The following is a 15,631-nucleotide window of genomic DNA, read 5'->3' as shown; positions in this document are numbered from 1 at the left end:
CAGATTTTTGCAACATTAATCTGAAAATTTCCAGATGGACATGCCCTTGGACTGCCCATAGTCATACCTCCATCGCTAAATGTTTTGCAACTGGAATCATTTTCTTCCTAGTTAAAATAGCTAGATAAATCCCTGAGAAACTAATCTTACATGAAATATAGAATAAAAGCATCACTTATGCATTTCCAGGAAACAAAATATATGTATTTTGTCAAGTGAAATATTTTGCATTTCATTGTATATAACAGCAGCCTTCCTCAGCCCCTGCCCCAGCTCCAGCAGGTGGTCCCCCAGCAGCCAGTGGGAGAGCTTCTTATAGAGGTGGTGCCAAGGAGCCACGACCTGGTATCGCTACAGGAAGTGGTGATGTGCCAGCAGAGGCCTTGGCCAAAATGTCCATTGGGACAAGAGATGCAGGGGAGCGAAGAGATCGCATGTATTATAGTGATCCAGAGTGTAAGCCAGCATGGTTGACCGACAAAAGAGGTAAATTTATTAAAGTATGGCTTCCCTTATAAACAAAAAAGGTGATGATGATGATAAATTTTTAAAAAAAAGAAAGATCTATTTAGTCAATAAAAGAATCGTAAAAATGAGTGATCATAAATTGAATGATTCAGGAACATCTGGAATCCAGTTACCTGTAGTCACAAACTACTTCAAGCTTGAAATGGCACCTGACTGGCATCTCTACCAGTACCACGTGGATTTCAATCCTCCAGTTGATTCCAGGAAAATGCGCATGGCTCTGTTAATGACTCATGAAAATTTACTTGGAAAAACCAAAGCATTTGATGGGATGATCCTATACCTACCACACCGTCTTCAGGAACAGGTTTGAAATCCAATAAAAGACATAATTTGTAACAAAGATATCTTTTTATTACATTTTCAACAGTGAAATACTGTGATTTATTTACTGAATAAAAGTGATATTCTCTCACAGTGTGAAAGGATACCAAAATGATATTCTCTCACATTGTGAAAGGATATCAAAGTAAGTAAAAAATAATTTCTGGCCTGTCATAAGATAGAGATAGTAACTAAGCATCTTGATAGAGCGAAAACTGCAAATTCCTTCCCAAATGTATTGCTAAAATCCATGCTATGTAACGTTTTCAATCACACAACTGCTAAGCTATGACGTCTCAACCGTTCCACTATGACGTCAAGCCTATGACACTGTGTTAAGAAAAGACAGAGGCAAAGGGAAAATCAAAGAAAATGTAATAAACAGAAAATTCAATGTTTTGTAGATGAATATGGAATTTATTTCACTCGTGAGACAGGATTTTTTGATATTTTCACTCCTGCTTCGCACTTGTGAAAATATCAAAAAATCCTGTCCCGCTCGCGAAATAAATTCCATATTCATCTACAAAACATTGAATATCCTCTATATACGCTATCTTTGTGTCTGATTGGTTATTATTAAGAATGTTCTGTAATTTAGTCAGAGTTTTGTCTATGAATTCTTTAGGTGACAGAGGTGTATAGTCAGAGGAGGACTGATGATGCCCAAATAAGAATTACAATCACACTGACCAATGAGCTGCCCCCCTCCTCACCCCAAGTCATGCAGGTCTACAACATTATCTTCAGAAGGTGGGTATATGAGATGTACACATTTAACCAAAAAAGTTTGTATTTCACTGCTGTATAGGAACAGATATCTGTTACATAATTGAAAGGTAGAAACTATTTTGAGCGTAGATTTAGCTTGAAATATGTATTAATGTAACAAAATTGCTAATTTTAAGACACTTTCAGTGTGTATAAACTTTTCCTTCTGAATATAAAATTTTGTTTCATTTTTGCCTAGGGTTCTAGCCATGATTGAAATGAAGCAGATTGGACGTAATTACTTCAATCCCTCTTTGTCGGTGGACATTCCACAACACAAGTAAGAACAAGAACCTTTAAAGTATCATCCTTGGTTTAATTATTCAGTATTGATGCTTGCATTAAAAGTAAGATGCCTTGATTCACAGACACATTATAACTACTTGTATATATATATGCAGGGACCAACCTGGACCCAAAATTTAGGGAGACTTCACTTCTCCCTCAGAGAAATGCAGGGAGAAGTTTTGAATTCTAGGGAGACTTCTTGGCGCATGTGGTGCACATAGATCATTATTAAACTTTTTAAAAAATAAAAACATTTCATTGTTTATCACTTAAATACATTACAATAATTTTTTGTGCATTATTTAAACATCCTAGTATAAATTTAAAAAGGAAAAAAAAGATTTTTTAAAAAAATGAACTTTATATTTTTCCAATTACAAGGAATATAAATATCTAGCAAAATATATAAAACAATTACAATGTAAAAGTTTCTAATTGATAAACTTGTTTATCAAACTTTTTTTTGATTTCTTGCATAGTATGCACAATTAACTTTTAAATGATTCACACGTTTTTCCCTCCTCTCGGGGTTAGATTTTCAGGCTCTTGGCATAGTCATAATTTTGTTATTTTCTCTTTAAAATTTGTTTTCAATATTAAATTCTTTTTCTAAAAAAAAGTTTTGATGCACTACTGCATGCCGATTGAACTAGTTATGTGTATCAGACGTGTAATTTCTTAGACAGTTAATAACTCCACAATTAACAGTAAAAATATGTCTGTATTCACAGCATGTATTAATTATTTGACGATAAAAATATCGAAAATCATCTCCAACATCTTTGACATTGATAGCTGTCCAGCTGTTTTGTGTCTTGTTGTGTATAACTTGTAACAATGGACTTTTTCATACATGGAAGCGTAAAATCTAGAGGAGTTCCGACAGAGTATTCGATGCATTGGTCATAAGTAGCAAAACAGGTGCAAGTGCCCTGCTGTTTCACTTATTTCAGCAGTAATGAAACCAGATTTATAAATAAATGACGATACCACCACGTTTCTTATGATTTTCAATAAAGGGGTTGAAAATGTTAAGGCGACTTCTCTTTCGTGATAATTTACGGCGAAGTTTGGAGCTCAAAAGCAACTATTTCGCCCCAGTCGTCCCCTAGGTTGGTCCTTGTATATGGTTAGCTGAACTTGGTGATATTTACCAAGTGTCATTATTGCATTATTGAACATAACAGTTGTTTATGAAATGTTTTTATTTTCAGACTGACCGTCATGCCAGGGTTTGTAACAGCCATTGCTAAGTACGAGACTGATACCTTGTTGTGTGCCGACATCAGTCACAAAATCATCAGGTCTGATACGCTACTAGATTTGATGTACGACATGTACAGTCAAAGCAAAGGGGAAAGTTTCTATGATGATTGTGTGCGGAAGTTTGTTGGCTCTATTGTCCTCACAAGGTACTTGCAGATTAGTTTCATCAATATCTAAATTTTTTGCACAGTACATTATTCGCAGTGATTGGTGAAGGGATAGTCAGCATACTGTGTGCCTGATAATTAAGCATAGAAAATATAGCATAGAATTTAAAGAAAATGTTTCATATCAAAATAACATTAACCCATGTGTTGCGTTCCAGGAACTCAATCTGTTGAATAAATTTGTAACAAATATACTGTAGCTCACTCACCCAAGTATATTTTATATAATTTATCAACTGAAATCATGAATCTAATTTATTGTGGTACCATCACATTTGAACAAAAAACGTTCATTATTATTGTTGGGGAGGGACAAATCGACCTCAAATACTCACGAAAGGGGAATTCTCTCTGTATTTAAAATTCTGTCATCAGAATTATTATGTGATTTACAGGTACAACAATAAGACCTACCGTGTGGATGACTTCGACTGGGACAAGAGACCAGACTTCACCTTCAAGTTGAGGAATGATGTCTCCATTACCTTAGCTGAATATTACAAAAAGGTAAGTTTCTGTTTGCAGTGCCTGCAGATACATTTTTAAAATAAGAGAAATTAGTGACAGGAAAGATGTATCTAATGAATAGAACTGACAGTTTTTAAGCATTAAGCAATGACATTGTTTTCAAGTAACATGGAAGAAGTTCATGTGATGTCTATTTAATTTTCAAGATTTAAGTTGTTAGATTTCTTTATATATTGTAGAACTACTACATAAATTAATTTTTTATATATGTTGTAGAACTACAACATAGATGTTCGAGACATGAACCAGCCTTTAGTAGTATCAAGACCAAAGAAGAAGGACATCAGAATGGGACGTACAGAGCCCATCTTCCTTCTACCAGAACTCTGTACTGTCACAGGTAAGTCAACATTCACAGTAAGGTATTTATGAATTGGGTACAAGTTGCACAATTCAACAGTATTCTGAGGAGTGACTGAAGTTATTGGGATGTCATTTCAGGACTGACTGATGAGGCAAGGGCAGACTTTAATGTCATGAAAGATGTTGGTGCTCACACTAGAGTGGCCCCAGAGGGAAGAAATAAAACATTACAAGGCTTTATTGACCAAATCAACAAGTAATGCCATAATAACCACTGATATATGTTTAACACATCTTAAAACGTAACCCAAGTCAATAATTTACCTTGTTAACTGTTAAAGTTTGGCAAAGGGTTTTGGATTTATATTCTGGCAAAAATCTGGTTGTTAAGCATGTCTTTAAAAGTGGACAGTAGATAGAACAGTATTTTTGGTTAATACATGTTTATTACCTTGCACACTGATGTGTTACTTGCACTGTCACAGGAATGAGAAAGTGCGAGCAGAAATGGGAGGATGGGGACTAAGGTTCTCTCAGAATCTGCTGAACGTGAATGCTCACATAGCTCCCCAGGAAAAAATCTATCAGAAAGGCGGGGCAGAGGTAAGATTCTCCGGTTTTGATCTTATATGTTCACAAGAAAACCTGTATGTAGTGTTGAATAGTAAATGTAATTGGTACTTTGTTGTAGTTGAGTTACAGACAGGAAGATGCTGACTGGAGTAGAGACATGAGAGGGAAGAAGTTAATCACCCCAGTGAATCTAGATAACTGGGTCATTGTGTTCACCAGGAGGAACAGCCCCCAAGCCCAGGATCTGGTCCAAACCCTCAGTAGGGTTGGGCCTCCCATGGGAATGCAGATCAACTCCCCCACAATGTAAGCTTTAATTTGGAAACAAGTTTAAGGAATTGCTTTTTGTACCAAAATACACTGTAGTATTCAATTTTAAAATTTTAACAGTTTTAAAAATCTTAAAAAGATTGTGTTTCTTGATTGAGAGGTATTGGTAACAATTGTCTTTTCAGTTGCGAGTTGCCAGATGATAGGAATGACAGCTATCTAACAGCCCTGAAGCAGTATGTCACCCCTCAAACACAGCTGGCATTGACCATCTTGCCAACAAATCGTAAGGATCGATATGATGCCATTAAGAAATTTTGCTGTGTTGACCATCCAGGTATGTTGTGATGAACAAATGCTCTGTCATGTAAATTAAAAAAAAAAAATGTTTATTTGTGCATTGATGCATGAATATGTGTGTATTTGAATTCATCTTGGCCCTGCTTTGTTGCTTTGAGTTTTTCATAGTGGGTGCAATGTATATGAGGTACATGTACATACACCATATTTCACATGAAAATTACTTTAAATGTTAAGTAAATCAAATTGTAAGACCAATCTCAATGACATATAATGATGTTGAATGCAAGTACAAACTTTTTGCAGTACCAAGTCAATGTGTTGTACAGAGAACACTCTCTAAAAAGCAGATGTTGATGTCTGTGGCAACCAAAATTGCCATTCAACTGAATTGTAAGCTAGGAGGAGAAGTATGGTGCCTGGAAATTCCAGTAAGTAGAAGTGAATCATCAGCTTATATATAGAGGGGTGAATTTTATAGTATTTAACAGTGTGTTTTTCTGTGTATAGTAATTTGTAGTTGGTGTAATTCTATATGCACTTCATAAAATTCTGTATGCACTTCATATTGTCATTGTACATATACATAATTGTGCTTTCTGTTTGATGTGTTAGCTTTCTTTGTTGAAGAACTTGTATTACACTTCTGCTTGTCACTGTAGCTCAAGAACCTTATGGTGGTTGGGATAGATTCTTACCATGATTCTAGTAAGAAGGGCCGCTCCGTTGGGGGAGTGATTGCTTCCATGAATCAAGCACTAACTCGATATTACTCCCGGTGTACCTTCCAACACTCCATGCAAGAACTAATGGATGGGTTGAAAGTTTGCATGAAAGGTTTGAACTTACTCATAACTGATGATCAGTACAAATCACTTCTGAGAATTTGCTTATGTGGGTTGTTTTCAAATAAGTAACTGTTGGAGAAGTTGAAGGTAAGTAAATTTCTCTAGAAAACTTCTGAAATGGCTGCTGTCAAGGTTGTTCTTGTAGAGCTGGAGGATTGTTATAAAATGTGAATCCACTAACTATACTAATCCTGTAGTTGTTGCTTCTAACAGAAAGTTTGTGTGTAAACTGGTAAATCTGTCTGTGGACTTTGTCAGACTTTGTACTTATATGGTATAGGTTCTGTTCTGTATTAGTTTATCTTTTGTTTCCATGTCAATACACCTGGTTGTAGGTGTTTATTCTTTTGTTTAGTTTTTTTTTCTTTGAGAGATTTGGAGTCTCTCTGATAGATCTGGATTGCAATAATACCAGTTACAAATCAAATGTATGAAACATAACTTGGAACTATGTATATTCATTGAAATGTACTAGTTACAAATGATATGTATTAACATTACATGGAACAATGTAAATTCATTAAAATGTTCAAATTTATATTCTTGAATTGTTAAAAGAATTGTACTGTGTATTGTTGCAAGAGATCGGCAAGGTGGCCATTGTATTTTTATTTTCAACAGAAAAAAGATTGCAAAATCCTTATTTGTTGTGTAACATTATTCAGTTAAGATTTTGTTAGATGTTAGTTTGACTAAGAACGCATGGATAGCTACATCTTTATGTACCTTTTGGAGGATTTTGTATGTGTAAATGAAAAAGTTTATTTCATGGTGAAGAAAGGCAATAAATAAATTTATCCTACCAAAAGAGTAGATAAAGAAAACATGCTTTGTTGGCGAAATATTTTTTTTTGATGAACATATATTATGATTTTCATGTTGTTGTCCAGGAAGACAACTGAATTGTTATTTTTTTGGTCCAGGTAGACCATTGTTTGTTTACTAACCAAAGTTCTCCTTTGTTCCAGCTGAAAAATCTGATGGTGGTAGGTGTCGATACTTACCACGATTCAGCTAAGAAAGGGCGTTCTGTTGGGGGCGTGATATGCTCCTTAAACAAAACTCTTACTCGATACTATTCACGTACAACATTCCAACACACTGGCGAGGAACTTGTTAACGGATTAGTAACGTCACTGAGAGGTTAGTTATGATTAAGTTACCGTATGTAGCTTGGCAAGTCTTAGCAGGTCTTTGACTGCTGTGTAAACATCAAGCAAGTTTGGTAAGGAAGATTCTTTAGAAAGTTCCATTCATGCCATAATAATTATATGAGAAGTTTTTTTTTTTCATTAAAGATTCGTTTTCTTCATTTTGAGTAATGAGGATTTTCATGTTAAGTTTAAGTATGAAGAGAAGTGTACTGTGGAATCATTTTAATTCTTGGGGGTCAATGTTCGTGGGCAAGCAAAATTTTACTTTTTCGTGGAGACGTAATTTCGTAAGTTACTCGTTTAAACAGTAGATTCAGTGAATCAATATGTTTACAGAGTAAACGTTCGTGGGGATTTCAATTCGTTTGCACGGGTGACCAGCGAAATCCACGAACATTGGTCCCCCGTGAACAATTTTGATTCCACAGTATTATATAAATATTATATTTAGTTGAGAGTAACATTGAAAATTTTCACCCCCTAGTCTGTGCCTCATTTGACGGGGGTTTTCTTGGGGGGTGAAAATTTTCAATGTTATCCTGAACTACATGTGATGTTAATTATATTACACTGAATGTTTTAAACAGATACATATAACATTAAACCAACAATAATTGTTCACAATCAACATTTTCTGAAATTGCCCATCATCAAGCAAGGTTGACTTTTGCTACATTCTATCACAGAGGGTTTGGTTCCCTCATTCAGAGGATAATAGTGTTATCTCTACAAACGTTTCTCCAAGAGTCCAATTAAGCCAATTACGTGAAAGAACAACATTGTAAATTTAAGGAATACATGTGTATTTATTTGCATGCTTTTAATGATTAGTGTAAAATTTTAGGTGCCTTGGAGAAGTACCACGAAGTTAATGGTGCCCTACCTGAGAGGATCATTGTGTTCCGTGACGGTGTGGGTGATGGACAGCTGAGGGCAGTGTATGAACATGAGGTACCACAGTTGAACGAGTGCTTTAAGAGAAGTGGTGGACAAGATTATAAGTAAGAACTTGGTGAACTGCTATAGCATCTTTTTCTGCCTCATATTCATCTCTACAGTGAAACACACATATAGCAAAGTGCCAGGAACCATCAATTTTGTTTTGTTATAAATATTCATTATATCCCTGAGCTTCATGATATGTTTTAAAACCGCAGGGAAAGAAAATCACTTTGCTCTTAGCATGAATTCGTTATAAGTATGTTTGCTATAATAAGAGTAAAATGCTGTTTCACACTTCTGCCATCTTTACTTCTGCAGATGAAAGGAAAGTTTAGTTATCAATAAAGGGGGGGGGGGGGGCATAAGATAGAAAAGTTGATGACTTATTAGCATCAGAATTTGTGATAATCATATAGTATACATCTTGATTTCTTAGTCCAAAGGTAGCAGTTGTAGTTGTAAAGAAGAGAATCAACACAAGGTTCTTTGCAAAGTCTGGTCCATCTCTGACGAATCCTCCACCAGGGACCATTGTAGACACCCAGGTCACCAAGCCAATCTGGTGAGTATTAATAAACCATAGGATCATTGAAAATATTACTACTTATAACATTTAAAGCACAGTACTAGATTAATATGATGAGCCTGTGGTTTTAAAATGTTAAAAATATACGAGTAATATAATGGAATGTGGCATGAAAAGAGTAGAAAAGGCAAAGAAAAATTAAAATGGGGATTTAATGAAGTTCTCAGCTTTGAATTGGAGAGCTTACCACATACATGTAGATAGTACAAGAAAGAGGAAAATCATTCCAAAAACAACCTTTGATTAGCTCACCTGAGACGAAGGCTAAAGTAGCTTTTCTGATTGAAGAGTATCCGGCATCCATGTCTCATGTCGTCGGTATATTTTTCACATTTTCAACTTCCTAAGAACCACAGGGCCAAACTCAACCAAGCATTCCTCAAAGCATCCTTATGTGAAGGGGATTCAAGTTTGTCCAAAGGCCACACCCTCTTTCTAGGGGAGATGATACTGAATCATTGAAAAGTTAATGGCATCTTTTAAAAATCTCAAAAACCACTGGGCCAGAAAAAATGAAACTTGTGTGAAAGCTTATTTACATAGTTACAATTCAAATTTGTTCAAATCATGAACCCCCAGGAGAAGGGTAGGGCCATAACAGAGGAAGAAAAGTTTTACATTGGAATATATAAGAAATATCTTTAAAATATCTTCTTCTCAAGAACAGCTGAGCTATTACTAGTCAAATTAGTACAGAAGCATCCTCGGTAAGTGTAGATATAAATTTGTTCAAAACATGACCCTAAGGGGTAGGATGGGGCCACAATAGAAGATCAAACTTTTACATAGAAATATATAGGGGGGGAAATCTTTCTAAAAAACTTTTTAAACCATGATTGTCAAAGAAATATGGAAGCATCCTCTGTTAGTGTGGATTTAAATTTGTTCAAATCATGACACTTGTTGAAACTTTTCCCTCACTGCAACTTCTCAATACATGTAATGAACTGTTACCTGCTTTTCTCTAGCCAAAGTGCTCAGGTGAGCAATGCAACCCATGGGTCTCTTGTTTTGCATTTGGCACTTTGGTCACTTTGTGTTATGAATGTTGAGGAATGAAATTTCCACTGATTTCCAAAGCAGGACTAGATGAATGGAAAGAAAACATGATTAATTGTAATACCTGGAAATGTTTTGAAAGAGTTGTGTAGCTTGCTTAAGATGGAGATAATAATGGTTTTTCTCTATGTTGTAGGTATGACTTCTTCCTCGTGTCTCAGTCAGTCAGACAGGGTACAGTGACCCCCACCCACTACAATGTGATCTGGGACTCCACAGGCCTTAAGCCCGATCATATGCAGAGACTGGCATACAAAATGACACACCTTTACTATAATTGGCCAGTAAGTCCCATGGAATGTTCTTTTAGACTCTCTATTCAACCATTGTTTGATAATTTTTATACTTGCAAAAACAGTTAAAATGGTATGTTTTCATTCACATTTATGATCAATTGTTCAATGAATTTAAAATTCATAATTACTGTATGATGATCATTTTTGTGATAGGGTACCATCCGTGTACCAGCGCCATGTCAGTATGCCCACAAGCTGGCATTCTTAGTGGGACAGTCCATTCATAAGGACCCTCACATGTCCTTATCTGATCGTCTCTACTTCCTGTAAGCTTGTCCGTTCAGGATGTGATCAAATGCTATCAAATAGAGGATCATGGATCAAGGATGGAATGATTAGAACTGCTGTTAACTATTATGGTGAGATGCCAGTGCTGTGAAAAGTAGAATAGATGGAGTTGTAGAATGAGGAAAAGGAAGTGGAATTCCATTGGAAGAAGGAAGACTTGGAGCCAAAGGGTTGAAAAAAGGAATCCCCTTCAAACAGAGGAAAACTAGATAAAAAATTTATATTTTTGAAATCAAAACATACCTCAGATATTTTACATGTGCCATTATGTGTTCATACATTTTAGTTTACCTATGTAGTAGTAGAAACCATGTAGTGTAGTATTTTTTGCTTATGCAGAATAGATTTAACCAGTGTATCATACATGTTATGATGTTCACTGTATGTGGTGCTTAAATTGTCCACATGGACACTGGCATGTTAGCATTCGTAGAAAAAGATGACACTTATTTAGCATTGATTTTGGCCGTATAATTTGTAGTTATAATCTTTTTGTTTCAAAAATTACCAAAATTTGTTTTTGTGAAAAGGGGGGGTGGGTGAGTTAAATAGATCACACAGAAAGAGGGAAGGAATTTCTTATCATTGGCATTAATTCATTGTTATTTTTTCATGAGACCAATTAGATGTGCAATTTTTGACTGATATCTCTTATACAATGTTCTTTTAAAATAAAAAATTAAGTTCTTGTTAGGTTTTGTTTTGAAAGTGTAGTTGCACAGAGCAAATTTTTGCGAAGGGCAAAGAATTGTGAAATACTCTTTGTAACTGCATATGGGGTTCATTGATATGAACTTTACCTCTTTCAAATGTACTTTTGAAATACTTCGTCTATTTCACCACTGCTGTGTGGATGAAATTGTCAAAAAAAAATGTTCTCAACCCGCCATGAAACCCTGCATTACCACATGTTGATGGATATGGTACTTGGTGGAGTAGATGTAACGCTTAAGATTGTTCAGTATGTGTACTATGCCAGACTTGGCATGCTGCATCTGACCTTTATTTCCTGGATAAGTGACCAAGTTTTAGATGGAACAATGTTCCAAGTAACATTTCCCGGACCAAAGTTGCATGGTTGATAAAAACGATGATAAAAACAAATCCACACTGAAGCAAAGCTGAAAGCACTATGATGAGGTCTTGATACGCTAGCGTTATCTCTTGTGGTTTCATGATGACCACGCTGATCACTGATGAAGTAGAATTAAAATAAGGGATATACACAACCAGAGTTGCTTCGGATGCAGCCTTGGTGTACATTTTAATTTCCGGATGTGACAATAGCAGAACCATTCTCAAATACTTATTAGTGCCAAAGTTAAATGGACGGTTGCAAAGTAGCTGTAAAGAACGAGGACACGCATTTGATCGGCATTTGGCAGGAATCTGGGCGCACTAGAAAAGTGCAAACTTCATTGATCTGTCACATGAAATTTTGGCACTTTTGATGTGTTTGGTTTGTGTGAAATTAATAGGAAAGAGATATATTTTCCTGATATTGTAATTAAATTTGCCGTAAGATAGCTTGAAGAATGGCTAAATGGGCATTTGGAACAAAGTGTTTCATTCCTGGAAAAAAAAACCCCTTAATCTCCATGTCTTTAAAACATAATTTGGACGTAATAATTCGAAGAAACGAATGAAACATTCTTAAGAAAAGGAGAGAAGGCCCAGAGACCATAATAATGAACCTTTTCCGAAAAAATCGGAATGTGTAGATGTGTTGCTTCAATGTCGTTTTAAGATCCATACTGTGTAGTGATAATAGCTCGATAGTTTATTACCAGTCCAGAGCATCTAGTTGTAGAGTAGGTTTTTGGTTCGAGCCTCGCATGGAGCGTTAATCATTATAGCCAACTTTTTTCCAATATTTAAAGAATCTTAAAAAATTCAGAAATTTTAATGTTTCTTGATGTTAGTTTCGCCAGGTGAAATGCCAGGAGCCATGTATGCACACCAATCTCGTGCGGCTGTCCTGTGTCTGAGGTCGGTGAATTTTGAAATTAACATGGATGGCCTTGTGTATTTTTTGGCTCACCTGAGCTGAATGCTCAAGTGACCTTTTCTGATCTGTTGTCCGTCGGCTGTAAAACTTTTCACATTTTCAACTTCTCTCAAGAACCACTGGGTTAATTTTAACCAAAGTTAATATAAAACCATCCCTGGGTAAAGGGGAGCTTAAATTATTAAAATAGAGGGCAAAGCCCCCTTACAAGGGGAAATAATCAGGATATGACAAAAATAGGGTGGGGTCATTAAAAAATCTGAAGAAGAACCACTGGGCCAGAAAAGCTGAAACTTATTTGAAGGCTCCTTGGGGTAATGTAGATTCTAAATTGTTTAAATCATGACCCCCGGGGCTAGGGTGGGGCCACAATGGGGAATCAAAGTTTTACATTAAAATATATAGCAAAAGATCTCATGAACAGCTTGGCCAGAAAAGCTGTGACATATGTGGAAGCTTCCTGGGGTAGTGTAGATTCTAAATTGTTCAAATCATGGCACACGGGGGTAAGGTAGGGCCACAATACGTATTACAAGGGGAAATCTGGTGAAAAACAGTAGGGCCAAAGTTACTCAGGTGAGCGTTGTGGCCCATGGGTTTGTTTTTTTAGCTCTTCTGAGCCAAAGGTAAAAGGAGCTAATGCTTTGTCCATTTGTGCGGTGTGCTTAAACTTTTTAGAATATGGGCCATAAACTCAAGAACCTCTTGGCCAATTATTGTCAAATTTGTCACAGAAGGGCTCCCATTTACATGTATACTAAAACTAGGGTTGTGACCCTTAAACAAGGGGAGATAATTAGGTAAATAAAACCAAAAGAATTGGTTGCTAAAAATGTTCTCAAGAACCACTGGGCAGGTTATCACCAAACTTACACAAAAGGATATGTTGAAGATTACAAATTGTTAAAGGCATCACCCTGGGGCAAAGGGCGTGGTCTCAAGGTCACTTCAAAGTTGTCCAAAAAGTACATTTTATTAAAATGTTGATATTTTGCTTACTATAAGGACTAGGACCATCAAATCTTGGCAGTTGATGCATCTAAGGACCTCATATCTCAAAAGTAGGTCACGGTGACCTACTAATTTTGCAGTCATTTTTATTAAAAATGATTAGCCCGTGTGGCGCAGTGGTAAGAGCGTCTGCTCTAGAGTCGCGGAGTAAGGAGTTGATCCTTACGTCGCGGGTTTGAATCCCACTGCGGGACATGGAGCAGGGGCTGACAAATCCCATTGCCCGTCGCCCGGGACTAGTGAATTTTTGGGATGGGCAAGTGAATTTTTATTAACCACTTGCCCAAGGGCAAGTTACTTTTTCAAGAAAAAAAATGGTAAGTCTTAGTTTTAAGTGGAAATGGGCGATTGTAATAATCATTTTTTGTCTTCCTATTTTCATAGTTTATGGTGGGGCAAGTAAAAATTCAGGTAGGGCAAGTGAATTTTGACCTTTTACTCGCCCATGGGCAAGTACTTGAAAAATCTGTTTGTCAGCCCATGTGGAGACCAGTCCTTCGGATGAGACAGTATAAACCGAGGTCCCGTGTCGCAAGAGGTGCTGGCACGAAAAAGATCCCTCACTGTTCAATGGCCATGAGTACCGAGTATAGGACAAAATTTGTAGCCCTCCATCGGCAAGTGGTGGCGTCTCCATATGAGTGAACAATTCTCGAGAGGGACGTTAAACAACAAACAATCAATCAATCAAAATGATTAAGAGGCATATTTTGAACAATTTAAGGCCTATGATCATCAAACTTTGTCATTTGATGCATCTTGGGTCCCCGGAGTACGTCAACTAAAAAGTAGGTCACCATGACCTACTTTTTTAATTTTATGGCTAATCTTTTTCAAAACATTTAAGGTCATTAATTCGAATACTGAGAGGTTTAGAATCATTAAATCTTGTAAGATGATGCATCTTGGGGCATAAAACATATTTATTAAAAAGTAGGTCCAGTGACCTACTTTTTGGAATTTGCAGGCATTCGGGTTCAAAGCGTTTTAGAGGTACATGTACCGGTATATTTTGGACATTTTAAGGCCTATGATCATAAAACTTTGCAAGTTGCTGCATCTTGAGTCCTCGAAAAAGGTCAACTGAAAACTAAGTCATTGTGACCTACTTTTGAAATCATATGGCAATATTTAAATATTTTGGGTACTATTTGGCTTAGAATCATTAAACTTTGTCAGTTGATGCATATTGGGTCCTCGGAGTAAGTTAACTGAAAAGTAAGTCGTCGTGACCTACTTTTGAAATTTTATGGCTTTATTTAAATATTTCAGGCATTAATTGGATTAGAATCATCAAACTTTGTCAGTTGGTGCATCTTTGGTCCTAGGAGCAAGTCCACTGAAAAGTAGGTCACCTTGACCTTATTTTGAAAATTTATGGCTTTAATTAATTTTTTTTAGGGTACTAATTGGCTTAGAATCATCAAACTTTGTCAGTTGATGAATCTTTGGTCCTAGGAGTAAGTCCACTGAAAAGTAGTTCACCGTGACCTACTTTTGAAAATTTATGGCTTTAATTAAATTTTTTTCAGGTACTAATTGGCTTAGAATCGATCACCAAACTTTGTCAGTTGTTGCATCTTTGGTCCTAGAGTAAGTCCACTGAAAATTAGGTCACTGTAACCTACTTTTCAATTTTTGTTGCTATAAAATCTAATATTCGTGTACTAATTTCTTTCTGTATGTCATTCTGTGCAATTGGTTTGTACTATTGTTAAGGTATAAATTGGCCATACACGGTATAATAAAAATTATACCGTGTATTGCCAATTTTAAACCTTTACAAAAGTACAAACCAATTGCAAGAATGACATACAGATAGAATTGACGGAGAAATCACATATTTTCGAAAAAATAAAGATACATATTTTATTAGTTAGTTGGGGGGGGGGGGGGGGGGGGGATGATCCACACTCCATGTGTCTGTGAAAAAATGGCTGTAAAAAATGCGAAATTCGATGGTCTCAATTTCATAAGGTAAGTGGAAATAGTAAAGGAATATACAATGTATTTGGAACATAGAGTTAGAAATATTTTAAGGTGACAATTTGAAACATGAAGAAATAAATCGAGAAAGAGCGCGGTTTTTTGTGGGCAATAAAGATGCACTTTTTTCCAGTT

The 15,631-nt window shown here is 36.1% G+C and overlaps 1 protein-coding gene across 3 annotated transcripts in view; it reads left to right on the top strand.

The window, feature by feature from the left end:
- LOC133172490 (piwi-like protein 1) overlaps positions 1-10,776 on the top strand; it is a 17,754-nt gene extending 6,978 nt beyond the window's left edge. For 2 of the 3 annotated variants that reach the window (XM_061307378.1, XM_061307377.1), the window contains exons 3-16: positions 249-486; positions 621-835; positions 1,481-1,605; positions 1,823-1,903; positions 3,126-3,323; positions 3,740-3,851; positions 4,089-4,212; positions 4,314-4,431; positions 4,661-4,778; positions 4,867-5,054; positions 5,204-5,355; positions 5,625-5,749; positions 7,135-7,309; positions 8,165-8,325. In XM_061307378.1, the coding sequence (XP_061163362.1) occupies positions 249-486; positions 621-835; positions 1,481-1,605; positions 1,823-1,903; positions 3,126-3,323; positions 3,740-3,851; positions 4,089-4,212; positions 4,314-4,431; positions 4,661-4,778; positions 4,867-5,054; positions 5,204-5,355; positions 5,625-5,749; positions 7,135-7,309; positions 8,165-8,325 (2,130 nt within the window). Of the gene's footprint in view, positions 1-248; positions 487-620; positions 836-1,480; positions 1,606-1,822; positions 1,904-3,125; positions 3,324-3,739; positions 3,852-4,088; positions 4,213-4,313; positions 4,432-4,660; positions 4,779-4,866; positions 5,055-5,203; positions 5,356-5,624; positions 5,750-5,980; positions 6,143-7,134; positions 7,310-8,164; positions 8,326-8,698; positions 8,825-10,043; positions 10,192-10,356 lie in introns of those variants that run through there. The other variant, XM_061307379.1, reaches the window with a different exon arrangement.
- Positions 10,777-15,631: the final 4,855 nt, after the last annotated feature.

Source organism: Saccostrea echinata, unplaced genomic scaffold (assembly GCF_033153115.1).
Source record: "Saccostrea echinata isolate AGI-Se365-2 ecotype Australia unplaced genomic scaffold, CSIRO_AGI_Sech_v1 ptg000054l, whole genome shotgun sequence".
Classification (NCBI taxonomy): domain Eukaryota; kingdom Metazoa; phylum Mollusca; class Bivalvia; order Ostreida; family Ostreidae; genus Saccostrea; species Saccostrea echinata.
This window is presented reverse-complemented; position numbering and strand designations above follow the sequence as displayed.